Here is a 16,674-nt window from a genome sequence, read left to right as displayed (position 1 = left end):
ATGCTTATTCTCAATTTTATCAGTGTTGGATGCTCCATGCTTAGGAGGACAAAACCCCCAAGGCTGTGTAAGCCAGGCCTCTTTGCAGCACCTTGCAGTTGCAATAAGGACATTATCCTCCTTCCTCTTCTGCCATAATTCTGCTTTCCATGGTAGAGGTGTCACTTAAATGTGAATCAGGAGGATGAATTGAGAGAATGACTTCCAAATTTTTGTAAGAAACAAGCCCCCTTTTGGGAAAGCTGGCTATAGAGTGGTTCTTCAGTTTTTTCTTTTATTTCTAAAGATCTTCCTGATATGGGGTAGTGGTTCATTTTAGTTCATACTAAATACTGGAGAGGTTTTCTTTCCCTCTACTTCCTCTCTCTAAGAATGATTCTAATATTGCTACATATTCTGATACTAAATGTATATAACTGTCTGGTTCCTAATTTGGACAGAATCCTGCTGGCATTTTAGGTTATGCCTTTATAATATTTTGGTTTATTTCTAATTACTAAAATGTGGATGTGTAAGCATAGTGCTTCACAGAACTGTATTTTCCACTCTATTATTCTTGAGTGCTCAGGAATAGTGGTGTATTGTTAGGCTTAATGTGCATACTGACCTGAATATTGATTGTTCTTGGTGTTTTCTTTTCCCAGATGACGCTTCAGCTCCAGAGCAGCCTCTGATGGCCAGTTCCGGTCAGACGATGTTGACTGATGAAACTCATTCAGCTGTTTCAAAGTCCAGCAAAAATACTGTAAAAACCAGTGACATAGAAACAGCCAACCTGTCTCCCAGCCTGATTCCTGCACAGCAGCCCACGATATCCTTGATCACAGATGACAACACGGACACGCTGAGCGTGGAGTCGCTCACACTGGTGCCACCAGTGGATCCACACACCATTCGAACATTCAGCTGCATCCCTCAGGCCTCTTTGCAGTCCGAAGCTGAAGTTGACAAAGTGAAAGAGGTAGAGGAAGAATGTTCTGACTAAAGCCACCTTGCAGACTGTAATAAACAGTGAAAGAAGTGCAACCAAATTGTGATTTGTTTTTTCTCTGGGAGTGCAGATACTTCTGGAGGCCTGAGAGGCCTCAGGTTCATACCAAGGGACCAACTGGTGACAGAGGATGTCAGCAGCTTTTAGAGCCAACATCGGATACTCAGCATATCTGAACTGGAAAAGACAGAAAAATTCAAACTTTGGAATCTGGACCGGTTCTTTCCTACCAGTTTCTGTTATACAACAACATGAACATATTTCAGAGGACCTACTGTCTTTCTAATAGGAACTAATTAATTGTGAAAGATCTACAGTATTATGGCAAAGTGAAGAGATTTTTGGATACCCAGAATCATGGCACTGCATTATTACATCTCTGAAACGGGAGACTTGCCATTGACCAGAAAAAATGATATATTGTAGGAGAGAGGTAAAACTTCCATTTGAGTCAGGGTGTTTTTTCAGTTTGGTGTTTGGTTTGGGGTTTTTTTTTGTGGAGGAGGGGTTTGGGGCTTTTATTTGGGGTTTTTTTTGGTTGGTTGGTTTTGTTTTTTAATCCTAAACTTGTTCATCTTTTGGTGGTCTGCACAATACTAGCAGGCTTGGCCACATTCAGTATTGTCTTTGTAGGACTCCAGAATTAAATATTATGTTTTCCATATGTAATATTTATTTCAAGGTTTGGTTCAAAGTTAAAATACAATTCTTGTTCAAATTAAGCTAAGGGATTTTTGAGACTACTTTAGTCTTTGCTTAGCTACCTAGAGAGGGGTGTAAAATATTTTAAAAGATTGCTATAGCTTGTTTGTTCACTTCTGACAGTCAAATTGCTACATGTCTGAGGAATGGTGATATCCCTTCAACTGAAAGGCAACTTCAAGAAGCAGACAGAAGCAGTTTTAAGAGATTTTTCAAATTTTTCATAGTCATGTAGGAAGAAGGTCACCATATCTAACTGATAATTCCTTTGCAAGTCTGATCTTGAAAGGTATTGTGTAATTTTTTTTTTTCCTTTCCGGGATAGTATTCCAGTTAAACAGATTGCTACATAAAAGTGGTTCTGAGTTAACATTGCTTCCTAGATCCTGACACCAGGTTGACAGAAAAGGGAAAGACGCTGATGAAAGTTTGGAATGTTCTTTGCTGATTTGATACAAATTACATTTGTAATTAACATGAAAGGAATTAAAGATTTTTCATCAATTTCCAAGTAAGTTAATTTAAATCAATAGTAAAATGAGCAGATTGTTATTGCTGGGTCTGTTCATACCACTGAGTTGGCAGTTCCTCAAAGGAGGACTGCTGTTTACTTGGTATTGATTTCAGTCACCAGTGCAATCTCTTTCCTCGTGCTGTCTCTACTGGCGTTGAGTCCTTACCAAATAGGTGGTCTGCAAAGTTTTTACCTTCTCCCAGTGTTTATTGTACCTCTTTCTGGCTGTCATAGGGAATACTTGAAGTGATTTTTCAGTAGGGTTTTTTAATATAAATAAAAAGAGTGACTAATTTGCAGGTACCACTTTTCTCACTTTGTCCTCTCCTTTACATAATTGAATCTGGCTATATGAGGTGTCTGCTACTGAATGCCAGGAAGCTTTTTTACCCCTTATTAACTTTTTCATTCAGTTTTGATTTCTGATTTTCTGTGACTTCTGCTTTCTCTCAAATTGAATTAACTGATACTCTGACCATTCCAGAGCGACCCAAACTCTAAATGAACTCAGTTAGGTGTCCTCAGCACTGTAGTGGATTTTGTGTGAAAATTTGACATTACTAGAATAAGAACCTACTTTTTGAGTTTTTTGGTCTCATGCTTAAGATGAATTTTCACTCATGCAGTCACTGTTGCAGCTAATGTGCATGTACCTGAACAAGCCAAGACTTCAGTAGCAATCTAGGCAGGAGGACCACATGAATTTTTATTAGCTGAACTGATTGCAGTCTAGACTTTCTCTGAAATGTTGCAGCATTACCCTGTAGTGTCAGTAATATTCTGAAGACCATTATAAAAAATGCCTCACTTAATTTAAAAGCATTTTATGTTAGTTATTAACCTTAAATTCTTGACCTAGATTACACAAAATACCACTGTGCAGGCTGAGTTCCCTTAAATAGAATCCATTTTAGACTGGAAAACCTTGATCTGTATTTATCTTATTTCAATTTCAGTTCTAGCATGATTAGCCCCATGCACATGGAGTCTCTTCAATGCATGTGCATTATCTGACCCCTGAGCTGCACTACATAAGAAATGGGGCAAAGGGAAAGAAAGGTGACTTTGTGCTTTTCATTACTTTTGAGTGGCTTCTAAATCTCATGATCACTTGTCTAGTGAGAGCTTCACAGGAAATGACTGAGATAGATACAACTGTTGTGGAAAGAAAAGAATAGGTCTGCTGTTCAATTGCCCGAGTTCCCTCTGGGGGAAAAACCTTTCTGAGTTCCAACCTAAGCCTGCCCCGACTCGGGTCCAGCAATTTCCTAATTAAGCAGTAAGGTGTGAGTGAGTAATTTCCACACCGACTTCGAGTGTCTTGGGGTGTTTACTTCAAGCAACCTAGGAATTCAGAAATTGCCCTGGAATTACATTGTCATTTCACTAGCAGTAAATAAACTTTATGCTTGAAGACATAGGTAATCTATCAGAGAAGCAGATCACACTGTGTGTGTAAGGATGAAGCCACTTCTGAGAGTAAACACTTTACTCACGTGGTGCTGTGCTCTGGTGTAATCAGTCACTTCACTGCAGGAGACAGGGAGCTGCACAACAGCCTCAGGAGCACTGACCACCAGGGAGTAGTGATCAGCAAACCCCCACCTAACTAAACATTCTGCTCTTGTCTCCCCTAACCAGCTGAAGTTAAAGTTGCTTTTAAAAGAGCGTTGCCCAGGCAGCCAGCTGCTGTCTGAGAAAATAAATGGTTTAGCCCTGTAGTTGGATCAGAGATCTGCAGAGACTTCAGCTGGGGGCAAGGAGCTCAAGGCCTTTTGCCTCCAAGGTAATTAGTCTCCTCCTTTCAGACAGCTTCATGTAGCCATCTAAATATATGTTGAAAATTCTATTAACTGCTACTGTCCTTCTTCTTGAAAGAGTTTTTTGGTGTCCCTGGTTCACCACCACTGCCCTACCCTAGGATATCACTCACCTGGGCACTGCTCTTCTATTATCTAGCAATCTTTGGAGAAGTTCTCCTGTGCTTGCCTGCTTTGTTTCTCTGGACCTTTCCCAACTTTTGCAGCATGAATTAGAAACAAATAGAATAACTCTTCCCATCTCCCATTGGCTCTGAAAAGCAGAGGGTGATCCATGCAAGGCTTGCTAGGGTGGAATGTTTTTAGGGGTTGGTAGGGGGGTAGTGCTTGGGGGTTTTTCTGCAGCTCAGGACTTGAGCAGCAACAAAGACGTAGGAGATGCAGTTCTTGACTGAGTCTCAAACAGAGGGTTCTTTCATATGGAAACATATTTTTATATTGCATTTGTACAGAATTTTCCCTATTTTGATCTCCCAACATTTTTAGATTTGCACGTTGCTCAGATTTGATTTCTTTTGCAAGGTGTTATAAAATATATATTTTGTGTTTGTTAATGTATTATAAATGTAAAACTTAATTTTGGTTGTCTAATAAATGTGCACTGTGGTGGTATCTGGTTTATTGTTTTGCTAACTTGAACTCATTGGTTCTTAATATGAAAAGGAAAAACTTGTCATTGTTGGGACTGTCTTGTTAGCATAAATAAATGTGTGGAGTGCATTTATTTTAAAAGTAACTAAAAACGGCTCAAGCAGGTAATGACTAAGAATACTTGGTAACAAAAGTTCAAGTCCAGACTATTCACATGGTTCTTTTAAGATCATAATCTGAAGATTCATGAGATTTCTTTTATCTTGTTTCCCATTACTTTCGGTTATGGATACTCATATTAAAGTGAGTTTAAGACACAGAGTAATTGCAATCTGATCAATTCAGTATGTATGAGAAGATCTGAGGGTTAGTGTTTGGGTGTATTTAAGGACTAATTGTGGCAGAAGTATTTACAATGAACATGAAGATAATTTTTTTTAAGATTGAGAATAGATTCAATTGTACAAATTTATAGACTATTACAATGTCTAGGAGCTTTGTTTTGCCCAGGGACAGCACTGATATACATTGTCAAAACTTCACATTGTCAGAACTTCAGTAAACCCTCTGGAAGCGTTACAAACTTTAGAAGGTAACTTTAGGCATCTCCACTTGTGAATAGCTGTGTTGATATTTTTGTTGCAAACTTTTTCCTTCGTTTTTAGCCGTTTTGTAAGTTTGATTGTTTTCAGTGCAAAGAGGAAGAAATGTATTTTTCTAGAAGAATGAATGTACCTGGGATTTAAGCACTACAAAAAGCATGTAATGAACATGGACTGTCCTCCTATGAAGTATATTTCAGTAAAGTTGTCTGAAATATAGTTCATTTGAGAAAAAAATGTCCTGAACATGCACTTAATTTACATGAAAAAAAAAGCCCAAACATGGTGGGAATTGAATTCTGAAATGTCTTTCTACGGGCAATAAGTATTAATTATTTAATGTAAGTTATGTTAGGCATTTGGAGTAAATGTAATATCTTATGTTAATTTAAAGAACACTGTAACTAAACATCTGAGAAGGGAGTGAAATTAGAAAATATTGGGGTGTGTTTCTGATATCCAGACTTCTGAGTCTGTATTTGCTCTCATTGATAATTTGTTGTGGCTGTTGAGAACCTGGACAAGAACAAGGAACAGACCTTTCTTTGTAAATGGAACTTGGCAATAAAAATGCTGTTACTAAGAAAACTTCCTTCCCTTTCATGTTCTGTTGCTGCATTGATGCACAAGGACATCCAAAAGCAGTGAAAGGCAAAATTTTCAGAACCTTGCTTTTATTTAGAAGAATGTTGTGCATATATGACTATTAGGCATTTTCATCTTTAAGCCAGGGTAATTTGCACTGTGTATGCAGGAAAGACATGGCAGGAGAGGGAGCAGAAACAAGCCTGGAAGGGCAATGGAAAGTAGATGAGACCAAGGATTAAGAGGGACTAGGCAACATCTAAAATATCTGTGAACCGCTTTGAAAGTGCCTGTCATGTGTGATTTCTCCACCAAATAAATGTTTTCACCCTCTGTCTCTTTCTCTGTTCCATGTTGCCAGTTCAGTATATGGATTAAATCCAACCAAGTTATTAGTTAGGTTCTTGTTAATTAGCCTCTACGTCTATAGGAATTCATCACAGTCAATATACATTCCTTGGGAAATGTTATTTCTCAAAATAGTCATTGCTCCAGAAGCTTTCTTAGGAAGAAATTCAATTACATTGTACCACCTAATAAGCAAGCTAGGTATTAGAGATAGGAGACAACACCATGATTTACTCTAAGATGCAATATTAAATCATGGTGTATTATGGCAAATGAGCTTAAACCTGCTCCTGGCAGCTGCACTTTATAAATTTTGCCAGTAATACTGCTTTAAGGATGCCAATTTGTGGCCAGGAAGGTCCCTTCCTTCACGTTTGAAACTGCTTTGTGGTTCTGTATCATGATGCTTCAGAACTCTTGCAGCCTTTTGTCTTGTCATTTTTCCTGTGTCTCTGTACTAAACCTTTTTAGACTCAGACACCTGAGTCAGATTGAGCCTCTTTTAGGAATGAGTTACTAATGATCACAGAGGGAATGAAAGCACAGCCTCCAAACCTCTTCTCATGCTGACTGGGTTGAAAGTGAACTAGACAGAAATGCAGTGCTGCATTAGTCCACTCTTGTCTCAGTCCCCAGAAACATCTAAGTGCAGCAACGTGAACAGTCCTATAGTGGGTAAATCCACATCTTTATCAGCAAGATAATTCCAGCATAGTTATAAAAAGAAGAAAGTGAAACTCTCAATACATGTATCTTTGTCAAAGTAACTCTTGTCTAAATAAAGATACAGCATTTAGAGATGAATTCTTTGTTCTTTGATACTTAACCTTTATTTCTCTGACAGGGAAGGAGTTCTTTGGAACTTCTTGGATGCTGCTGTTGGGGCAGAAGAAACTGCATTTCTCTTCTGCCATGTTAGAGCTTGTGTGAAGACAAAAGCTGTTTTGGTACTTTCTGGTGATCTTGAATATGTACTGCATACAACTGGGCATGACAGATGTCTGTTTATGTGAGTGTATTCTCTGAAAATTCTATTGAATTTTAAACTCATAGGTTTAATCTCTCAAATAAGGAGAAGCAGAGGGAGTTGCAGCACCTGGAATTGCAAATGTCCTGTGGCAAAATTGGAAGAAAAGTTTCAGGCAAATGCTCACACACTGTTAAGATAGTTGAGATGATGGGGAGTATGTCAGTTTGGTTGGATGGTGCTCAGTTGTGTGTCTGCTTTTACCTGAAGGGTTTTGCCATCAGCTTATTTGCAAATATGTCTAGGCCCTAAAATTATTACTGATTTTAGATGCCAGCTCTCTAAAATGGATTTTATGGGGTGAAGTTTTTGACTATTAAGTGCCTTATTATTCAGACTTGAGACTTTTTGAAATAAGTTGAAAGTTCTTGCCTGTCCTCAGACACTCAACTCTACAAAGCTGGGAAATGTACTTGTTGAGTAGAAAATACTGGCCTCAGCATTCCATTCTCACTGTCTTGTCCCCAGATAAAGGTTTATATTTCACACAGGCCACAGTTTAATTTTTTTTTTTTTGCCTGTTTGGATGGCTGATAAGGACAGATGAATTCTTGGGCTCTGTTTCTTAGTTCCACAACATTTTTCTCAGCTTTGGTATGGAATAAACATCGTGGCACCGGATGGGAAAACAAGCTGTTATTTTACTACAGCAACAAATTTTGTCTTTTGCTTAATTGAATGAAAACATCTTTGTGTAAATTTGTCCTCATTTAGGGGTCATTCATTTGAAGCAGATGTAAGCAGCTGCTTGAAACTGCATTGTTGTTGGACCAGTGCATTGAGAAGGAAGATAGCCAGACTGGGTCACCACTACAGAGGTGCTCAGAGCTGGCTCTGCCTCAGCAGCCAGAGCTACCAGAGATAGAAAAAAAAGTTTCTGATGGAGGAGAGAGGCAGATAACCATAGTGTCTTAGGAAAAAGAATTTCTAGTCTGCAGAGAGAGGTGGGATCTGCAAAGGAGGAAAGTAGTCTCACTCTTCCTAATAGCTAATTTGAGGGACAAGAGAAAAGAAACATTGTTTTATAGTATTTCATATGAAACCTTGACCTCTGTTCGGGATATCAGTTACTTAACTGATACTACAAAAATTTCACTTCTTACAGGTGATATTACACATCACCTGTAAGAGTATCAGATGCAACTGTCCATAGCCACACCTGTGTTTAGGTCTTACTCTTTCTCCACCACATTATCCTATGCAAACCCAGTTGCTGATGTGCAAGGGGCGTAGCATAATTCCAGAGTTCTTGGGAACAAGATATGAGCAGCTTTGCTTTGCTGCTTCTCCACTGTGCAGTTCACTTGAATTTGCTTATCACACTTTATCAGCTTCAAGGCTTTCCTGCGAAAGTGTTGTTGGTAACCACTGTCTGTTAGATAACTTGTAATTCTTACATAGCTGCCGAAGTGCTTTGGAGGGAGATAGGCTCACTCAGCTCACTAAATTTTGGTTAAAACATGTCTTGCAAACCTCTTTGAGAGTTTCTGAACAGATCTTCAGGTGAGATGTTTCATGAGGGAGGGCTGCTTGTCAAATTTTGTCAAACTACAGATCTCTTTGAAAGTCTTGGAGGTAAGCTTCCTCTGTTTTGTCAGAATCTGCAAAGAAAACCAGACCTGTTATGAGAAATCAGAGGTGTCTTTTCTCTCACTTTGCTTAGATCAGCTCACCCTGCACAGTCTGTGCTATGCTGGGATCAGCAGGGTTCACCTGTGCTTTAGCTTAACGGGACATTGGACAGGTCCTTCCTGTTCCTCAGTTGACTCATTTTAAATAGATTAGTAGTGCACTTGGGAAGCTTAGTTCATGTTTGTAAAGTGCTTTAATGTTGATGTTAAGCATTAATCTTTTTATCATCTCGTCATAAAGAAATGTCATGAAGAGCATCACTCCAGTCTTACTGCTTGCACCAGTTAATATAGTTCCTGCTGAATACCTGTAATTTTCAAAGCAAATAATTTTGGGGTTTTTGTTTGCAGCATATCTCTGAATCATCTGAACAACCTCAAAATTATAAGAAAACAAGTCTTTCTCGTAGCTTCTAGGAATATTTGATTTAAGATTTGGTCATAATTTGCAATAGTTCACCATTATCCAGAATGATTAGTTCACAGGAATGAGTTTGTTTGAACAGAAGCCTGGTTTCTTTTTAAATCTGGGGAAACAAAAAAAAAAGGAAGGGTAATAAATCAGTATATTTAAAACCTTTTCAATCTTTCCTTCTTCATAGTAATGATAGTAAGGAAATGATTAATCTTCTTAGAAATCAAATGGCATGTGTGAGTCAGTCTTAGAATGTTGAAACTGTTATAAGCATCTCTTTATGCATAGGCTAAAAGAAATGTGAGATTGCTAAGAAAAGGCAGAAACTGTAAAGAGTTTGCCTTCAATTTCACTATAGCAGTATGATGTACAGACCACCTCTAGAAGTCTCAGATTGCACAATTATTTGGAAAAAAAATTTGCAAGAATGGCATCATTTAAGACATGACAGTAAAACGCCAGGTCACTGAAAAGGGACATGGGAACACTTTTCATCTGCTTCAGTGGCAGCCAGATGTCTTATCTGAAACTGATAGGAATTGTCATATGAAATAATGTGGAGAGGTTGGTGTAGGTGAGTAGGTGTTCCCTTTTGCCATCTCTGAGTTGGGACATGACAAACTTTCCTCCTTTGCTCTGTTAGAGGGAAGTGTTACATGTTGGTAGTCATGAAGAAATCCTTGACTGCTTGAGAGTTATCAGTTACAGCATTGAAAATAAGGTATCTGTGAGCCTAAGAACCTCCAACAAAGGTCAAATAGAATAAAGAACTGTTCATCAGAACAACTGAACAATTACACTTGGTCAGTCTCTTGCACAGAGTATATGTCAAAGACCATAGGAAGCTTGGTTTTGGTACAATTTTTCATTTGGGGCTTGTTTGTTAGAATAAGAATTATCAGGAACTAGCTGAGAACAACTGGAGTGGTAATAGAAAGTCTGTATGCAGAAGGAAACAGAGAATTCCTTCTAAAGCTTTTAGATATCCCAAAATGAAGAACCAGAAGTGGCCAGCAGTGTGGGTCCTATAAGGTACTACAACAATGAGACCTAAGCAAGACTCACTCATTAAGTATTAAACATTACCTGAGTGAATTAAGGGAATGTATCTGAAGGAAACTAGTCTGTTGATTTTTCAGTATTTTCAAGAAAACAAATGCAGAATTCACTGCAACCTGGTGCTAGAATATTCCCTTGTCTGTTGGCAGGATTTCCTCAGCTCCCTGGTTGATAATGTACCATTCATTCTGGAAACTGAAATTTCTGGGTAGTCCTGTGACTAACCTTGTTAATGTGAAACACTGAATGATGTATTCTTTTGTATTTACTTACTGACTCTGAGCTGGGTAACCAGAAGTTGATTCAAGGACTTCTCATTTCCCACCATGGTATGTCACAGACGTCCCTGCTTGCTCTGAAAATGCAATAATGAGCCAGATGGGAATTGAGTCAAACCCTGTTACAACAAGTTTACAGCGTGTAGAGATGACTTGTGTGTAGGGCAGGTGTGTGACTTGTGCAAGGCAGTGGCACTGTTTCTCTGTTACAGATAAGGACAGCTTATCACAGGCTGATGGCTCAGAACTGTACATGGAGTCTGTGAATGACTCAAGAACTGAACACAAAGCAACCGCCTTTGCTGATGACTGGTTTGAATTTCCAGCGGCAAGAGAGATTATATGTAATATCTGATCTTAAAATATACCTTCTAGACAAGATCTTTTTCCTAGTATATATGAGGAAGCTTTTCTATGTAATGATAGTCCTCAGAACAATATGATGACTAACTAGATGTTTTAAGAAAAGTAATAGGAGAAACCCAGAATGATCAGCCAGTCTGGATGAGAATCATCTGGAATATTGCCTCACCTGTCAACAAGAATTGATTAAAGAGCAGTTTTGCATGGTTTGGTTACATGTGAACTGTCTAAACCAACAATTTTTTGGGGACATTAAATGAAAAAGACTCTGATTTCAGGCTTTTTGATAAGAGAAAATGAGAATTAAAAAATATATATTTCAGATTATTTGAATGGGCGTCTTTAATTCATAACTGCATTAAGAAATTGCCATGCAAGCCTTCCTTAGCCAGAATTACTGGAAATCTTGCAAGAAGTTATCTCTTCTGCCTAAGCGAGCACAGACACAAGGTGTCTTTCAGAGCTCAGTAGGTTGCACTTTTCCTCTGAAGAGCTATTTCAGGGGAAAGGCCACAGACAGACAGATTTAGTGCTGACTGGGGATTTGTCAGTGTTAGCTCTTGTTATTCTGCTTTACCCACGGAGCTGTGATGTTTCTGAATTTCTTCTAGATTAAGGAAACAATAGGAAAGAAAACCACAGTATTTCTCAACTCTCAGAAATAAAGTTCTGCAAATGGGCAATTTTCAGAAATTACAGTGCAAATACTCCGCCTTTGTTGCCTCGGACTGTAGTCCTGGGGCAGTTATAAATTTACCATTGTGATGTTTTTCGTTATTTTGTTTTGGCTTGCTTTGTCTCATTGTAAGAGAAAGAACTTAAAAACATAATCTATCCTACCTGAAAGCAGAAAGCTGTGACTTACTTCCACATGTGGCCCTTGTGAAGACACTCCTGTGCACTGAGGTTTAGATCTGCAGCTGCATCCAGCTTCAGTCTGCCAGGAGAAGGAAACTTGCACCTCTTCACTCAGACACTCCTTTGTGAGATCGAGCCGGTGTTTGGCCCCTGGTGTGGAGGGTTCATTTTGGAGCAATTCCAAATCTCTGCACAATATGGTTTCCCTGTAAGATGTTTTATTTTTAGGTGGTGGATCCAGTACATTTCTGTATAGTGAACCCAGAGGATCTCTAAGAAGTCGAACCTGACAGGCAGATGGGAGCAGCTGCTCGTTTTCTTAGCTTTCCTCTTCAATTCCAGGAGGCTTGGGAGGATGGATCCTCAGCTCAATGTGCAATGTGAAATCCTATTCTTTATATTAAAACAGGCAGCAAAGAAAAAGAATAAAGTGGGAATCTGTGATTAAGCCAAGATAGGAAACCAAAACCTGGATGTGCAAGGCATAAAATCAGTAAGGGGCCCTTGATGAACTTTTGGAGCAAAGCAAGCAGCTTTTTGCTCTCTGCTGCTTCCAGAGTCAGTCTGGAACATGTGGCAGTGGGAGGGTGACTGAGAGCTCTGCTCTCTGAACAGTGTGCAGTGGCTGGTTTGTAAAATGAAAGGAAATCTCTCCCTGTACAAGAGTTACCACAGTGCTGAGCAGCACTGCAGCAAGGAAGAGGCATCCTGAATTGTACTACCTACCATGCCAGGGAGCTCCTGATCTTTTCTGCCACCTCTTAGGCTTTGATTCTGCAGTTTCCAAGCCCTGTGGCTGACAGATAATCTTTTTTATAGCCCAACTGATTACAGGACTTAAGTATGTAAAAAAGTACTTTTCTGTCTCTTTTCCTTCACTGAGGATTTGTTGCCTGCCACAGGGCAGCATGTTTGGAATGGTCCAGCCATACTGGAACTGCAGAACCACATTCCTGCGTCCCTGGTTTGGTTACTGGCCTCCAATGTAAGGTCCAGGTGTAAGATTTTTGTGGGAACATTAATTTCAGCAGTTTTATTAACAGAGACTATTTATTTGTGTTTATATTCATGCACTCACTTGAATAGCACTTATATTTTTGCCTGGAGGTTGTTTGGTGCTTGCAGTAAAACCTGCACAGCTGCTTCCAGTAAAAATACAGGGGTTTTTTAATAAGTAGATTAATTAGGATGAGCATCAGTACATGTGTGCATTTGAACTCAGGAATATTCACTTTGTATCTCTGCCTCCATGTTAATTCAACAAGAGATTAAGTAGAAAGCCAAGAGAGGAAGTGGAGCATTGCCTGGTGCAGGTGTTTTGTACAGAACACGACTGGCCTGGTTCTGATTCTCACTGCAGAATGGAGACCTGTGGGACTGATCTGGGAGCCTGCTCTGCCTGCACAGCCACTCTGGAGTCTCCTTGGTTTCCCTTTTGCTGTTCCAGCTCCTCTAGGATGTGGTTAATTCTCCAATGTTGCAGTGCGGCTACAGGGCAATTACTGTTTGTGTGAAACTGGAGAGAAATGGGTGGTTAAGTCTGCCTCAGATGTAATTAAGTCTGAAATGTCTCAGTGGTCACATTAGAAACACTAATTTTAAGCTCTCTTATTGGTTTAGACCATAGCCATTTGTTATATAGAGGCAAAGGATTTTTTTTTTTTTTTTTTTTGTCCTTCAAATGATTTTCTGTGGGAACATGAAAAAACCAGAGTTCTTCAAAGCATCAAGACAGTAATACCCACTATAGACTCCTTGGCCTGCCAAAATAAATTAGTTAAGAAACCTCAAACCATTTTTTTTTTAATGGAAAAAATATCTAATCATCCTTTTTAATCCATTGGTGAAACAAGCCATGCCTGCAAGCTCATCCTATGGGTGACTATTTCACTATCTGTGGTCCAGAGATGGAATTTTAATATCAAGTTAGTCATGCAAAAGCTTAAATTGCTTGTTCTCAGGACTGTATCATTCAAATGCATTTTTCCATGCAGAAAATGGTCTAAGAAGTAATTTGCTCCTGCCTTTATTTTTTAGGTTTCTATGTCCTTGTTTATATTAATGCAATTCATTTTGGGTTGCAAGCGTTGCAACCAGTTTTGATTAAATGAGATGTATTTGAAAGTACAAAAACATAAAATATACTAGACGTGGGGGAATATAAGGTAGAAGTAGCTAATACTAAATTGTTGATAGGAGTATTTTTGCTATACTCGGTCCACTAGTGAGAACAAACAACAGAAACAAATTTAGGTTAAGTAGGTGAAACTGTGTCCAGAACTAAAATACCATAATTTTTGTGTTTTGAAGGAGGACCAGAGCAGGGGGAAGTCTGATTTATGCATTCCTGGCCTTTAGACATGGTGTTTATGTGTCATAAGCTTGCTAGTTCCTGGGAATGTTTGTGGAAATATTTTAGGATTCCTCAGTTTTGGAGGTACTCCACGTTAAACTGCAGGAGACCTACAGGTAATGAGACTGTTTATGAGAAACAGAAAGAAAACTCCTCGTTTCCAGAAAGGCACAGCTAGAATGAAAAGTGAAACTACCACTGTTCCTTCAGGGATTTCAACCAAGATGGAATGGAACAGCAATTTGAGATATTACCCGAGTTGGAACTCAGATCTGGCAGCTGGTTATTTAACTCATCCACCCCTGGCTCCCTGCTAATGCACCAGGTAAGGACCCTGAGCACAGGAATCAGCAGGTGGTGAAAATCCTGTCTGCTGACTGGGCTCTTACATTCCCACCACTGAAATAGGTGTGGCATTTCAAAGTTAGCTCAGTTTAAAGTTGGGGTTATTCTTAAACCACTTCAGAAAATGTATTAAAACATATATTTCTTTTCAAAGTGGTGTTTGAATTCCCTGTGAACTAGACAGAGACCTTTTATATTACCTAGCTTTGAATGGGTGGGTTAGGCTGATGCAGACTTTGTCTGATGCAATTCAGTAGTCTGATTTCTCCTGTCTTGCAGCTTTTGTGTAAGTTACTTTCACTTTTACATAGCTCCACGTCCTGATATGGTCATGCCAAAATGTTAATTTAACACGTTATGGAAGTAAGCATAAGTATGATAAACAGACCTGAGTTAATAATTGTCCATCTAAAAGACAGACAGCCCTACAAAGGGGTGTGTGTTAAGCCCAGGTGTGTAATGGTACAATTACCCTAAAAAGACTAATCACTCAGGTGGTGGTGGTGGCTTCTGTTTCCCTTCTCTTCTCTGTCAAAACAGAGGAGACCAAAAGAGTGAGATGGCAAATAAAATGAATGATAAATAAGTGGAAAGCTGTAAGGGGCACAGTCAATAACAGCAAAAGTTAAGAACTATGTCTAGAAAGCTGGCCCTGGAGTTACTAATTTCCAGAGTGTTCTGCACACGTGTGCCATTGCTTTTCCTGTAGTTCCCCTGTGGATCCCTCACACAGTTCTTCAAACTTCTGACAAGTTTGAGTGACAGGACAGGGTGTGGATCTTCTTGCTTTGTTTTCCACTCACACTGTCTTCACAGGGTTAACTTCCTGAATTTGGTATGGCAGAAGCAAGACTTCATGGAAAAAAAATTTAAGGAATGAGTGATTTTAATTGGAAACTAGATTGATTGCAAGGAAAATTATTATTTGGGGTTGTTTTTCTGGAGATTTTCCTACAAATGCCTGCCATCAGATGACTGAATGAGCATTCACTCAGCTGATAAGTCAAATTAAAGACATGTCTTCAATGTAACCTCCAGAAGCTGAGAGAAGAGCATTTTTAGCTATTGAGAGAGTTTAGATAACAAATATTTAGATAACAAATAGGTAACAAGAATCTAGCAGACAGATACGTAAGTACTCGTTCAGTATTGTCCCCTTTTCTACCAGCACAAAGCTTTTTTGGAAAATGAAGCAGCAAAGCAGAGAAAGCCAACTAAAGTCTGAAGCCAGAACAACTGTCAAAGCTTTTTGGAAAACAACCCTTTGATATCTCTCACATCCCTGAGTTGTTCTCTGCAGCTTTCTCACTCATCACCATCTTACTTTAGCTGCTTGATCTTCCGCCATCTCACTTCCACCTTCTGTTTAGCTAATGCACTTGGATATGGTTTCACAGAAAGGATTTAATCCTAAAACCAAAAAGTACTTGGAGCCCATGGGCACCGTCATATGGATACAGAGCTGCTTGTCTTGTTCCCCTTGCCCAGGCTGGGGCTGTTCTGCTTGCCTGGGTGGGACATTGCTGCTGCAGCACCTGCACTGGCCTCTGATGGGTTGGGGCCTTAGGCCTGCCCCAGGAAACAGCTCTGAGTGATCAGGTGGGAGGGGGTAGGATGGCATGGAGAAGAACTGAGCTTTCATTTCTCTTTGGTGTTTTGCAGGTTTGTGGGTGTGAATTGACAATGGTCTGGAGCAGGAAAGGGAGAGGACAGAGTGAGGGAAGTGTGGAGTTCAGGGCAAACAAGGGAGGAAGCAGAACAGGAGATTATAAAAAAAGACAATGTTTTATTGATATACATCAGTCAGGATGTGCAGATTAATGTTGGAAGCATCCTCCTGTATGATCAATGTGCCTAGAAAAGAGAGGAACAGGTATTGATGCATGCCCAACAAACTCTCTTTGAGTCAACTGTCTCAGATTGTTTTCTAGCCGCTGAAGACAGGTCACAGTATTCTTGGGAGAGTAACATGCACGACACGTGTAACTTTCATCACTGAAGGGAAAGGCTTAATAACAGTGGGAATAGTTAAACATATTAAATTCTCTTCTCGGAGTACAGTTCATTCAGCTCCTTACCCGGGAAAAGTTCATTTATGCCTTTTGCTCAGGCAGGAACCCCCTGAGTGCAGAGTTTCAGCTGACCCGTGTAACCAATTACATGCCTTTCTCTGACAGCACTTGTTCTTTATC

At 39.4% G+C, this 16,674-nt stretch overlaps 1 protein-coding gene across 7 annotated transcripts in view; it reads left to right on the top strand.

The window, feature by feature from the left end:
- CLEC16A (C-type lectin domain containing 16A) overlaps positions 1-16,674 on the top strand; it is a 119,692-nt gene that overhangs the window by 54,924 nt on the left and 48,094 nt on the right. For 3 of the 7 annotated variants that reach the window (XR_014591200.1, XR_014591202.1, XR_014591203.1), the window contains exon 23: positions 645-1,982. Coding sequence is in view for 2 of the 7 variants with exons in the window: in XM_083872757.1 (XP_083728883.1) it covers positions 645-985 (341 nt within the window). In the remaining 5 variants the exon portion in view is untranslated. Of the gene's footprint in view, positions 1-644; positions 6,845-14,347; positions 14,463-16,674 lie in introns of those variants that run through there. The other 4 variants (XR_014591201.1, XR_014591204.1, XM_083872757.1 and 1 more) reach the window with 4 other exon arrangements.

The sequence above is a fragment of the Zosterops lateralis genome, assembly GCF_965231275.1.
Source record: "Zosterops lateralis genome assembly, chromosome: 15".
Classification (NCBI taxonomy): domain Eukaryota; kingdom Metazoa; phylum Chordata; class Aves; order Passeriformes; family Zosteropidae; genus Zosterops; species Zosterops lateralis.
The sequence above is the reverse complement of the archived record's forward strand: the minus strand, read 5'-3'. Positions and strand labels throughout refer to the sequence as shown.